The following is a 13,826-nucleotide window of genomic DNA, read 5'->3' as shown; positions in this document are numbered from 1 at the left end:
TGGAAAACATGAACTGACTTTTACTATGTAGATGTCACCCCTATCCAGGTGAGTCGTGGAAATGACCCTGTTTGCTAAATGGCTCTATCATACGGTATCTCATGGGAGACTCTTATCTATGCAATGAAATTCTCTGCTGAAAGTTCCGTGAGGTTACAAGATACCAGATACAGTACTCCCAGTGAGGAAGGGGGCCTTTTGTTGTACTGGTCCTGTCAAAAGCCCAGACAGACATTTTTCTTCTGTAGGAAACTTCTGAGCTGGGAAGGAGGCCTCCAGAGGGGCAGTGCTCACCCAAGAGGACCGAGTGAGTGTGTCACTGTCAAGTGGGGTGAGTCGTAACAGCCTCCTGCGTTTCCCCTCTCTCATCCTGCCAGGACCTCGTCCAGTGGAGGGATTTGAAATTGCCAATGTGACTGCTACAACCATTACTGTGCAATGGGCTCTCCACAAGCTCAAGCACTCCACAGTCAGCAAAGTGCGTGTGTCCATACGCCAGCCAGATGATGTGGAAGACCGTGCTGTGGAGTTAAACAATACTGTGACCAAATACACATTCTGGTGAGCAAGGAGAGAGAGAGAGAGAGAGTGAGTTTTCTGGGGGTGAAGGGGAGGGAGGCAACTGTCATAGCACAGCAGATTGTTTTAGTACATTTTAGCAGGTCAGCATTATTATTAATGTAGCACAATCCATATACAAATGGGCTGACTGAGTCAGAGGAAACAACAGCCCAAGTTTAGAATTCCCAAGCCAGGCAGTTCCCCTTCTTGCTCTCCCTCTAGAAATTACAAGCTTTGGACAACCTGAATAGAGAACTGAGACCTGGAAATAAGCTCGGCTAGTGAATGCAGGGAGAAAAAATATTTCAAAGAGTGCCAAGTGAACACCCCTGTGCTAAAAGTCAAGTTTCTGTCTAAACCTTTGTTCCATTAAAATATAATTTGAGACTCCTTATATTATAAAGAAATGGAGGTTTGGCTAGGTCAGTAAGGAATTTGGAATTGACATTGCTTTCAGGTATTTGCCTCATACCCTTAACAGTTCTCTGTGTGCAGTAGATATTTGTTCACATTTCTCTCTGAGTCGGTAATTTGTGTGAGTCTCTGAGTCAGCAGCTGCTAATAAGGAATTGCTTGTTCTTTGTTCCAAAATCATGCCATTAATGTGTGATTGGGATTTACCTAGCATATCTAATCTTCCTTCCAATAGGGACCTCCAGCCAGGACAGAAGTATCTTATCCACATGTGGACCTTGAGTGGCCTCAGTGCAGAAGACCATCTCACTGAAAGTTTTGCCACAGCACCCTTCTATGTGTGGACTCGTGAGTTTGACAAAAAAATTCTCCCACCTTTATTGCCTATATACCAACTCAAACAATCGCATTTTCTTACCTGTAGTGTGTATTGTGGTGGTTGACCTGAGTATTTGGTTCAGTGTTAGGATTCAAAACATAGAGCTTTGAGGCCAGGCTGAGTTGTTGAAGGAAGAAGCTACATGTCAAAGCCATGAACATATTTTCAGAAGCTGTTTCTGGGCACAATTCAGAAGGCCCAGTTTAAAGCCTTTTTTGGGTAACTGAAGGATTACCTGCTCCAATTTGATTCTGCCTGTATGCTGGTCATCTTCAGAGGCCCTCCTCGAAAAGCTCCACTGTCCAAAGTGAGGCATAGAGTAACTGGGGAGAGAGCCTTCTCATTGGTGGTACCCTGTTTATGGCTCACCAGGGAGGTTTGCCTGTTGCCTACTTACAGCCAGATTCTAACCAACTTTCCAGTACTGGTGTAGTTATGCCAGTGGGGTGGGTGCTGCATCCTGTGATGGGAGGGTAGTTACGGAGGTCTCCAAAAAGTAAGGGAATATATGTTCCCTTGCCTCGGGGGTGCATTGCAGCTGCACCCGTGCTGGAAAATTGGATAGGATCGAACCCTCAGTCCTTTCAGCACTAAGCAAATACCTGAGGGGGCCCTCCTAAGTGTGCTGGCTATGGCTGATGACAGATTGGCAACAACAAGGGGTAGGCCTTTGCTGTGGCAGTGCCCTTACCTCCTGGTTAAGAGTTATGCCTTTCCTGTCAGCCTTCCAGCGTGGGCTGAAAACTTTTCTATTTTGTTTAACCTTTCTATGTCAGCTCTGTTTTTCCTTTGCTGTGTACTCTGCTATTATTGGTTGCTTACTGTCTTGTTGTGCTGTTGTGGTGGTTTAACTTTTAAAATGTTTTAGTGTTGCTTTTACATTTTATTGGTTGCTGGTTTACCTTATTGTGTCGCAATTTTATGAGTTATTGATTTTATTTTATCAGTATTATCAATTATTTTATTGATTTATTGAAAACCACCTTGGGTGCCCCAATAGCAGGGGGAAAGGTGAGGTATTAAAATTTATATGAGGTATATAAGGTCAGGTATACTTTTATTTAAATGTATACATAAATAAACAAAATACATTAATAAAATTGTCCCAGGCCTTTTAAAATTTTGGTTGAAGTAGTTTTAATTCTGCTTTTTGCTATTTTGCTTTGCCAGTTTCACAGCTGTTCTTACTTTTATACTGTTTTTTTAATTCTTTTTCATGTTGTAAGCTGCACTGGAAACATGTATTTTGAAGGACAGCAAATACATTTCTTAAACAAACGACATAGATTCATCAGAGAACATCAGCATGAGAGGCTGTCATATTGAGTCAGGCCACTGATCTATCTATCTAGTTCAATATTCTGCACTTGTAGGAAATAACTTTCCAGGGTTTCAGTCAGAGGTCTCAGCCTTACCTGAAAATACCAGGGAGTGAACCTGGGACCTTCTGCATGCAAAACAAATGCTCTACCACTGAGCTATGGCCCCATTCTTGGACAGACCCCCAATTAAAGGACATCATTGTTCCCAAATCGACTCACAGGCCAATGACAATGAAACACACAACACTGAGTAATCAGCATTGCTACTTTATTTTAACATGTATCACCAGATCAGATTGCAGTGGTTTACATTCAATAACAGGAGGAAAAACTTGAGCTCCATTTGTTTATATAAATGACTACTCATCTTAATGTAAAACTACTTTTTTATTTTGAGGTTGTTTCAATTTATTATTATATCAGCTTAAATATCTGAATTTAAAAAAAAAAATAAGGTAGATAAAAGGCACCTGAAAAAAATTCCAGGCTGAATTTCCTTATTCTCCCTCACAGGACCTCTTCCTCCTCGAAACCTTACTGCAGCCAGAGTGACACCCACATCTGTCCAAATGGTTTGGGAACAGCCTTTGGTTGGCTCTGGAGATGGTTACATCATCAATGTCACCACAAGTCAGAACGTGAAAAGCCGCTATGTGCCCAATGGAAAGCTGTCTTCCTACACAGTGCGTGACCTGAACCCAGGGCAAAGGTATCGCTTATCTGTCATGGCTGTACAGAACACAGATCAAGGACAAGTCATTAGTGAACCTGCTCATCTCTACATTACAGCCTGTAAGTGCAGACCCCCGTTTTTCATGTAGCTGCCTACAAGCCCTTTGATTTCTTTGCAGATTGGCAGGGTGTGGAGAAAGTCATCTTAGGGTAGCAGACTGTATCTTCCAGCATTTCAGGAAAGCAAATAAAATATCTGCCTACAGCTATTACACAGCTAAAGACCTTTACCCTCTGTCATAAGCAAGAGTTGAAATTCCAGTTTGGATCCTGCTGCCATGAAAATGTGAAAAGACCAAGAAATAAGCAATTATAAAAAAAAATTTAATGAACCACAAAACTTCTTTGGTAACTGGCATCCTTGCCCCATCACCCTTGCATTCAAAACAAGAATTGGTTGACTGTTTAGCGTAAAACCCTCTTTTCTGCAGAAAAGCATTTTGCTTTTCAATTCCAGGGAAGAATTCAGTATGCATTTAATAAGATCAGTTCAAGCTAGTAATGAGTATATGGAATCAGAAGATCTCTGACCTAGGGTGCCGTTTTCTATGAGTTTTGTTTTTCAGCATAAATGATCTTTGGTTTAGGATTTGTTTGCCTCCCTTTTTGGAGGGGCACAGAATACAGCAGTATGGTTGCACATTCAACTTCTACACAAAACAGAGAAGGGAATCTTATATAATATTTAAGGTTCATGCCTCTTGCAAGTAAATGTGCCCTTTTATACCGCTGTGCAGCAACCTCTGCATCTGCAGGATAATTGAGGAATATCATTATTCCACATCCACGATTCTCCCAAGACAGCTCACCTATTTGCCTTTTCAGTTATAAGGTATTATTTGACACTTGCAGCCCAATCCTACCTAAATCTCCATGCAGCAATGCAGCGGCACCAGTGTAGCTACTGCTTTTTTCCACAGGGAATTTTTGGCTGCTGGAGATTGCCACAGTGTAAGGGGACATTTGTAAAAATCCCCTTTTACAAGTTATTAAGTACATACACTTTATAGAAGTCCAGGTATTGCAGGTTTTCTATAATGAAGTATGTATGAATTAGAGCTCATTAGAGTGTGTGTGTGTGTGTGTGTGTGTGTGTGTGTGTGTGTGTGTGTGTGTGTGTGTGTGTGTGTGTGTGTTGGAGACACGCTATAATTCTGTAAATTGTCCCTGGCTGGGGTGAATGTGTGCATCTGTTTGAATATGTTTAGTTAGTTTGTGCATCTCTTTATTTATCTCCCACCCTCATTCCCAAATCTAAAGAATAAAGCAACATCTGCTGTGTGACATTGTCACAATACTGTATCAAAAGCAACAAAAATACAATACTTCTGTGAGGACCAACTGAAACATCACAAAGTAGGCAGCAGGCTTTTGAGTTTACCAAGACTCTTTTTCAGGCTAGGTGCTAAGCAATAAAGGGAAGGAGATAATTCAGTGACCATGATGGAAAAATACCAGTCTGTAGATTAATAGTCTTAATGAAGGATATGCCTTGAAGATTGGTTAGGATCAACCACACCTACATGCAGGCAGATCCTGGCTTGCAACAAGGCATGTTAGAAGGAAGAAGAAAGGGAAACTATTTCTGAAAACATAAAAGCCAACAGTTTTTTTATTTGCTCTAGTACAGCAGTGCTCAAACTAGCAACCATTGTATGCTTGGAATGCGGTCCCCGTTCAGACTGCTTCTGAGTGTTCCACCCAGGTGCTGTGTGAAGGACAGGGATGCTGTGGGCAGTCATATCGTCTGCCTGGCGTCCCAGAAGGCCGCACAAAAGGACGTCCGGGCAGATGCAACTGCCCAGAGATCCCTGTCCCCTGATCGAGGTGGAATTCGCACAGTGCCTGAGTGGAACCAGAAGGTCCGCTCACCAGGTGGACATATCCACACGGACACTGGATCTGGCCCTCGGGCCATGGTTCAAGTGGCCCTGCTCTAGTAGATTTGAGTTACGTGTGCTTGCTCTTTCTCTCTGCGAACTGCCTTCATGACCATTCCAGTATTTTCCATAGTCTCAGGCAAGGTAAGTGCAAGCACTGGGTAGCTTCCAACATGGCTTCCTGATAAAATGAATCTTCTGAGTGACATCTTCCATCTGGCTAAATTTAATCCTCTCTGATCTACAGTGCAGAAAGATGGTACCTCAGAACGGCGCTGGAGCCAAACAGGGCATCCTCGGGTGTTGAGAAATCGGGTCCCCCCAGCATTCGTGCCAGAATTACGCCTGCTTGCAGATCACAACACCCCTGAGGAACCCTCACAAGCACCTAGGTAAAGAATGGGGGGAGGGGAGAGGATAAAGGAGATGGTCAGTTGTCAAGCAGAATGAACATGGAGGATGGTTCATGAGATACTGAAGCCTCTGAGTGTATCACTTCAATTGAAATTGTATTACAGGTGACAATGACCTAGCCCTTTTCTTTTAAAGGTTTACAGAACTGGTAGATGGCAGAGGGAGGATCACCACTAAATTCAGCAGCTCACCAAGTAGTTCAGTCACTGTGAGAACACGTAGGTTCTTCCCCCCCATCCCTGCAATCCTGCCTGCTTGGGTTGCTAGTCTCCTAGTTTGGCCAAAATCCTTGGGCTGAATTGTTGTTGGCTTATTCCTCTAGAACCCGAGGCTCCTGTGAAAGTGGAGAAAAATGTAGAAGAATCCCCTAATCAGGCCAGTCTGGCATTGCAGCTGTCAGAACCTGAGAGCACCAAGAGAGAAAGTAAGTCTATAGGAGGAGTAAGCCTAGAGGAGGGTAGAAAATAAAGATGTACCATCTTTGTCCATAGCCTACCATGAAGTCAAATCTGTGTTAATTGCCTGTGTTAATTACCAGTGTTAATTACCTCATATGGTTGTTCTTTGCATCAATAGGCTAATCCACTACCACAACACAATCACTTATATTATTCATTGTCCACTGCAATGTGGGATTGATGTTCACTGCCCCCACCCCACCCATAGATTTGACCTGGTGATGAGCCATCAAAGGAGGTACTTCCTGGACTCATTCCTGGGTGTGGCATAACACTATCTCCTATACCTCCCCTCAGTATGGACTACTGTAGGGTGCTCTGCCTGTTCTTTTGAGGAACCCTGTCATAACGTTCTAGGTGTGCTGTATGCAAGTCTGGGAAATTTCCCGCTTCTGTCCTTTGCATCTCCAGGTGAAAAACAGAACTGTTCCACAAACGTCTGCAAGAATGGGGGGACTTGCGTGGCTGGCTCAGAGTCTTACCATTGTGACTGTAATCCTGGATTCAAAGGCAGACAGTGTGAACTAGGTGAGTCCAGAGGAATGTGTGCTTCTCTGAGCATTGCCAGCTGCATCACATAGCTGTGCGATACCAAGAGAAAAACCACCAAAGTAAGAAAGAATTAAAACACTCAGAGAAATAGACACAAGCCTTGCTTCCTCTGTGAAAGGTGGTGAATAAGATATCAGAAAGAGAATGCAACTGCTGCACTGAAGTATAGGATTGAACCTGGGACCTCCTTCCACTGAGCTTTGGCCTCATCCCTCTGAAAAGCAGCCACTGGATTTTTAATAAGGCACAAGGGAATAAAACAGAGATTTGCAGGGCTCGAATTCTGAATCAGCTTTATGTTAGTCCTACTTTGTATTAAGTATCTATTGCATATATCTTAGAGCTGTACAAAAGCCTCCCCCTTACTCTGTAGTCTCTCCTGTAGGCCAGTATCAAGTGAAAAAGCTGCATATGGCTCTGAAAACAGTGCTTGTGGTACTCAAGAGGCTGTCTACATGACAGGAACAAAACAGTAATAGGATTGGCTTTCACTTCTGCATGCTGGTGGGTGGGCAATGTCACTGCTGCAAATAGAGGCTGAAGCTGTGGATTAATACAACTGCCATGCTGTAATACATACTGGAAATGTCAGAGATTCAGGAAAACACATGGAACTTAAAAATTTGCTTTTATGTGGAACTGTCATGATTGGCTATCCTGGTATCTTTTTTTCTTTGGTTAGCAACTGTGGAAGTGGTCATTTGGATTGGAGCTGCAGCACTGGGAGAGGGGTTAACACTTTCCCGGCTGATTTTCCTGCAGCTTAAATTACCCCTCCTTTTAAACTGTGAGCCATGAAGGGGGAAAGACTTTATTAATTTTCTATAGCTAATAGCCGCTTGGGACGGAGAAGATGTAAGTTGAGGAAAAAGCACTGAGGAAAGGGATACCCACCAAGCCGTCTGACCCTGATCCAAATTGGGACTCCCTGTTGTTTCTTGTCAATGGAAAATTGACATTGGGCGCTCCTTTTAGAGATCTCGCACATCACAGTGGCTGTTCAGATAACTGGTGTAGCAAATTATACAAGACTGAGCTGCCAGTCAGGACTTCCTTGGTTGGAAACTTGCCTTTGCCATGACCAAGATGATCAGGGAGCTGGAGGACAAGCCCTACAAGGAAAGGTTGAGAGAACTTGGCATGTTCAGCCTGGAGAAGAGAAGGCTGAGGGAGGATATGATAGTTCTCTTCAAATACCTAAAGGGCTGTCATAAGGAAGAAGGGAATAATTTATTCTCAACTGTCTCTGAAAGTAGATCTAGAACCAGTGGGTACAAACTGCAAGAGACAAGATTTCAATTAGACATCAGGAAAAAATTCCTGACGGTTTGGAGTGTTTGGCAGTTCAGAGTGTAAGTGCAGTTTGGCAGTGGAACAGATTGCCAAGAGAGGTGGTGGACTCTCCCTCACTGGAGATATTCAAGCAAAGGCTCAACAAGCACCTGTTGGAAATGCTCTAAGAGGATTTCCTGCCTAAGGCAGGGGGTTGGACTAGATGACCTGTTAGGCCCCTTCCAACTCTATGATTCTATGAATTCCGACTAGGTGGTCTTAGGCAAGCCACTCCCTCTCAGTTCTAGTTGCTATATGAAGATCAAAGTTGTTAGAGGACTACATCAAAATAATACATCCACCTCACCCCAGCACTGTCTGTTCTAGTGGCGGTCTGCTGGTATTACTTTGCATCTTTTTAGATTGTGAGCCCTTTTGGGACAGGGAGCCATTTAGTTATTTGATTTTTCTCTGTAAACCGCTTTGTGAACTTTTAGTTGAAAAGCGGTATATAAATACTGTTAATTAATAATACATGAGAAGTCCTTTGCCATCAAGAATTACATAACTATTAAGTTATTAAAGTCTGCTTTGGCCGGAGCATGCCAGTGGTCTGGGAAGGTCCCTGAAGTTCAGCAGATGATCTTTGGCAAGCAGATTGCACTTCTGTGTCTTATAGTAACCACCCCCATGCCTACTAGCTATGAAAAGTACAAGAACTGACGCTGTAATGCCCAATTTTCTCTTAGCCATGATCACATCTTATTGCCAGAGAGCATCTACCACAAGGGTGTCAAACTCGTTTCATTCAGCAGGCTAAATAGTATTCATGATGACTGCTGAGGGCCGGAAGTGATGTCATTAAGTAGGTCAGATTTCTCACTTAGGAACTCATTAACTACATATGATGATAAATATACAAATCTTGATCATATTTTCAAGGTATGGGAGAGCTCAAGTATCATGTGGGCAGTCCTTTCATCAGTGACAGCATAGCTCAGCACAGCTCAGCAGCTGAGAGCATATGGTGGTGCTGGGAGAGCCTGAGGGCCAGATAAAGAGCTTCTGGGGGCTGCATCCAATCCACGGGCCTTATGTTTGACACCCCTGATCTAACATAGCTACCTACTGCAAGACATAGTACTGTACAATTAATATTTGGTGCTTTCTGCTGTTCAGGCTGAATGCACCCTTTCCTTCCAAACTTGTTTTAAGGAGGCACAAATTCTCCCTGTACTCAACTACACAGGAACATTTTAAGTTCATTGTGATTGGGGGAGGTGTTTAGGGAACATTTTTTCTTGATGTCTTGTTGTCTTCAAGTGTTTGGATAACAAGACCATTAATGCAATGAGGTCCAGAGATCTATCTGCATTTACTACAGTGCCTTTAACTCTAAAAATACCTCCTCTTCCTTTCCCAATCTCCCCAATTTTTCTGTCTAGCTTGCAAGAAGCTGCCTCAGGCTTGTACTCGGCTCTACTCGGAAACCAAGTCTTTTCCAGTCTGGGAAGGAGGTGTCTGCCATTACTTGTAAGCACTATCTCCCTCTACCTCACTGCATTTTCCTCCATTTAGAGAATTCAAGGACAAGGCATTGCTCCACCATGGGAACATTCCCACCAATAGTCCCAGAATCATGGGTGGTTTTGCCTATCCAATACGGCAGTGGTTCTCACACATTTAGCACTGGGACCCACTTTTTAGAATGAGAATCTGTCAGGACCCACCAGAAAGGAAGTCATGATCGGAAGTGACATCATCAAGCAGGAAATGTTTTAACAATCCTAGGCTGCAATTCTACCCACACTTCCCCAGGAGTAAGTCCCATTTACTGTCATTGTTAAAAGAATATTCATAGTAGCTTGTTAAAAGTACAGGTCTGTAACATTTCTCCAATGCAGTCACATACCATGGTAGCATCAAGTCTAATAGATTAAAAATAAAATACTGAAATGAATGGGGGACCCACCTGAAATTGGCTCACATCCCACGTAGTGGGTCCCGACCCACAGTTTGAAAAACACTGCAATACGGCATTGCAATACTGGGCTCTGTACACCCATACAAGGAACACAAATTGTCTATAATGTGGGGATGTAATACAGCCAAAATTCAGAAAAATAACTTCAAAGGTACAGTGATAGCTCTAAAGCTGCTTCCTATAATACTGTTTCATTATAACACTCTTTGTTCAGGTGTAATTTGCAGGGATGGACTGCAACTCAGGCTCGAGTTGTGAAAACACACATTTTTCATGACTCATATGAACTTGAGTCGCATGTGCCCAAAACTGGGGCACTGACTTGGGACTTGGGGATGTGAACATAAGAACAGCCCCACTGGATCAGGCCATAGGCCCATCTAGTCCAGCTTCCTGTATCTCACAGCGGCCCACCAAATGCCCCAGGGAGCACACCAGATAACAAGAGACCTCATCCTGGTGCACTCCCTGGCATCTGGCATTCTGGCATAACCCATTTCTAAAATCAGGAGGTTGCACATACACATCATGGCTTGTACCCCGTAATGGATTTTTCCTCCAGAAACTTGTCCAATCCCCTTTTAAAGGCGTCTAGGCTAGACGCCAGCACCACATCCTGCGGCAAGGAGTTCCACAGACCGACCACACGCTGAGTAAAGAAATATTTTCTTTTGTCTGTCCTAACCCGCCCAACAATCAATTTTAGTGGGTGTCCCCTGGTTCTGGTATTATGTGAGAGTGTAAAAAGCATCTCCCTATCCACTCTGTCCATGCCCTGCATAATTTTGTATGTCTCAATCATGTCCCCCCTCAGGCGTCTCTTTTCTAGGCTGAAGAGGCCCAAACGCCATAGCCTTTCCTCATAAGGAAGGTGCCCCAGCCCCGTAATCATCTTAGTCGCTCTCTTTTGCACCTTTTCCATTTCCACTATGTCTTTTTTGAGATGCGGCGACCAGAACCGGACACAATACTCCAGGTGTGGCCTTACTATAGATTTGTACAACGGCATTATAATATTAGCCGTTTTGTTCTCAATACTCTTCCTAATGATCCCAAGCATAGAACTGGCCTTCTTCACTGCCGCCGCACATTGGGTTGACACTTTCATCGACCTGTCCACCACCACCCCAAGATCTCTTTCACAGACAGCTCAGAACCCATCAGCCTATCTGTCATAGACAGCTCAGAACCCATCAGCCTATATCTAAAGTTTTGATTTTTTACCCCAATGTGCATGACTTTACACTTACTAACATTGAAGCGCATCTGCCATTTTGCTGCCCATTCTGGAGCGATCCTTCTGGAGCTCCTCACAGTCACTTCTGGTCTTTACCACTCGGAAAAGTTTGGTGTCGTCCGCAAACTTTGCAACCTTGGCTCCAGCACATCCCCAGTTATTTGTTGTTGTTGCTGCTGCTGTTCATTTGTTAAGTCGTGTCTGATTCTTCATTACCCCATGGACCACAGCACGCCAGGCCCTCCTGTCTACCACTAACTCCCAGAGTTTGTCCAAATTCATGTTCATTGCCTCCGTGACACTATCTAACCATCTCATCCTCTGCCGGCCCCTTCAATTTTTGCCAGCATTAAGGTCTTAAAAAATCAATAAACCATTCAAAAGTTCTTGCAGAAAAGTACAGCTGTCTGTACTGTGCTTTCAGCCAACAGAAGTGGCATATCTTCTGTTGCTAGAATTGCACCAATGAGAGTGGTATGTTCTAGTTAGCATGGAGCCAATTGCTTGCTACCAGGAAATGCTTTGGGGAGAGGGAACAGAGGGCAAGGCAATCTACTTCAGATGTCTACTTCAACAAGAAGCCTGTGATTCCCAAGGATGTGTCACAACCCAGCTCATCCTCCTGGGACTTGCTCCTCCCATCATCTTCCACCACTGCCACGTAGGAGGAGTGACAGCATCTATGGTCAATTACAATAGCCAGCACCTTTGGTGGGGGAGGAGGCTCTGGAACCTAGGAAATCAGGGACTTGGGTCCAGGTTAGGCTAGAGACTTTTCATTTTTAAATCAAGATACTGGAGAGCAAGGAATGCTCATGCTTTATGTGCCATTCACAAACCAAATAACACATGTGGCCAAGCAGATTTGCCCCCCCCCATGCCTACTCTGACATGTGTGTTGTTGTAACAGATACAAGAAGGTCTACAAAATCCACCAGGATGTCTGCTACAAGGAGAGCTGTGAGAGCACTGTTACAAATAAGGCACTCAGCAGGTATGGAGATTAAAGTCACCTTGATGATTTAAGGTCAAAACAAACTAAGGGGGAAATCTCAAGAACTTTGGTCCCCAACCGATTCTCACCACACTGATAGTTTAGAACAGAAATCATCCAATTCAAATTTTAACTTTGAGAGTGTTTCATCAGCTTGAGTGCTTAAATCTGTGATCACTAAGGACCCAATCCTATCCAATTTTCCAGTGCCAGTGCAGCCATGCGAGTGGGGCATGCACTGCATCCTGCGGTGGGGCGACAGTTACAGAGGCCTGCTCAAGATATGGGAACATTTATCCCCTTACCTTGGGGCTGCATTGTGGCTGCACCGGTGCTGAAAAGTTGGATCAGATTGGGCCCTAAAACTGCTCCTGAAAACAACAGTCATTGTTAATGCAATCCAAGTTCTGCTGTACCTGGCACATCACTGAAACTAAGTAGCATTCAGAGCACTGAAGTCCCTAGGAATGAAATAACAAAGTTCAGTACTGCAGACCAAGACATGATATTTGAGCATTTCATTTATTAACTATCCTCTCATTGTTACAGGAAACAAAGTAACAGACACTGAAGAAGTCATGCAGTAAGTATCCTGTGTTTCTGCTGGGAAATAGATGAGATCAGGGCTCCCTGAACCAGTAGTACAGGAAGGGGGTAGGGCTGTCCATCCTGGGTGCTGTTCACCTGTAAGGGGGTGCTAAGTCATGTGCCTGATCTGTTCCCCACTGGCTGGCACGAAAATTATAGCACCTGATTGCTGCTACATTGGTCCCAGCAAGAAGAGAGGGGGGTGCCTACATTGCTGGCCTGTTGGCCATAAAATACACAAATACTATAGAATCTAGCAGCCCAGTCCTGACTCCCCTATCTGGCCCCACCTCTTCTGACCACAACGTGCTGTACTTGCCATGCAGAAGACAAGTTAACGTGGAAGGGGGGAGAGGGAGTGTGTAGGGGGGTGAGAAAAAGTGAGTGCGTGGGAAGACGGTTTTTTTTTAATGTCATATAGAGGGGGTGACACCTGCTCCGGATGTTACATGCACTAGATACACCATTGATCTGAATCACTATGCTGAATAAGCTGTCGAACTAGGGCCCGTACTACAAAGAGATTTGGGAGCTCCCTGGATGGGGAGTGTGCTAATGCCCCCTGTAGTGGACTCTCTCACCATTGTTTGCAGTTGAGAAGATGGTGGGTGCTGTCTCATTGCGTAATTTGAGGAGCAAGAAGTTATGTCCCCCTTGTAAGAAAATTTTAAAGTACAGGTAGCTTGTCTAGCATTACAAAACAAACACCAGCTATACCCACTGAATTCACAGCAGATTGTGTGGGCTGGATTAGCAGGAAAGCATGTCTGGCTCTTTGTTTGCAGGCAGATGTTGTGTGTGTAATATCAGAAGCATCAGACATGACTAGAAGTGCATCATCTCACAAATTTCCTGAGATGCTTCTTCCACTCATGTCTGACTTTTCTGAACAAAGATGTTCTTTGGCCACTTTTTCTTACCACTTCCCCTCATCTTAAAGGGAAAATGCAATAGAGGAATGAAATGTCAGAAACACCTCCTAGAGCAGGTGGATAATGCTCACAGATTTCTCTTCCAAGGTTTAAATCATTTAATTGGG

General features: G+C 44.0%; 1 protein-coding gene across 1 annotated transcript in view; it reads left to right on the top strand.

Annotated features, from left to right (window-relative positions):
• The window catches only part of SNED1 (sushi, nidogen and EGF like domains 1), a 95,539-nt gene that overhangs the window by 79,594 nt on the left and 2,119 nt on the right, over positions 1-13,826 (top strand). Inside the window, exons 24-33 of the mRNA XM_066621501.1 lie at positions 378-561; positions 1,211-1,323; positions 3,190-3,468; positions 5,536-5,680; positions 5,838-5,920; positions 6,025-6,126; positions 6,572-6,688; positions 9,430-9,517; positions 12,116-12,199; positions 12,749-12,782. Of these exons, the coding sequence (XP_066477598.1) occupies positions 378-561; positions 1,211-1,323; positions 3,190-3,468; positions 5,536-5,680; positions 5,838-5,920; positions 6,025-6,126; positions 6,572-6,688; positions 9,430-9,517; positions 12,116-12,199; positions 12,749-12,770 (1,217 nt within the window). The 3' untranslated portion in view covers positions 12,771-12,782. The remainder of the gene's footprint in view (positions 1-377; positions 562-1,210; positions 1,324-3,189; positions 3,469-5,535; positions 5,681-5,837; positions 5,921-6,024; positions 6,127-6,571; positions 6,689-9,429; positions 9,518-12,115; positions 12,200-12,748; positions 12,783-13,826) is intronic.

This window comes from Tiliqua scincoides, chromosome 3 (assembly GCF_035046505.1).
Source record: "Tiliqua scincoides isolate rTilSci1 chromosome 3, rTilSci1.hap2, whole genome shotgun sequence".
NCBI lineage: Eukaryota > Metazoa > Chordata > Lepidosauria > Squamata > Scincidae > Tiliqua > Tiliqua scincoides.
This window is presented reverse-complemented; position numbering and strand designations above follow the sequence as displayed.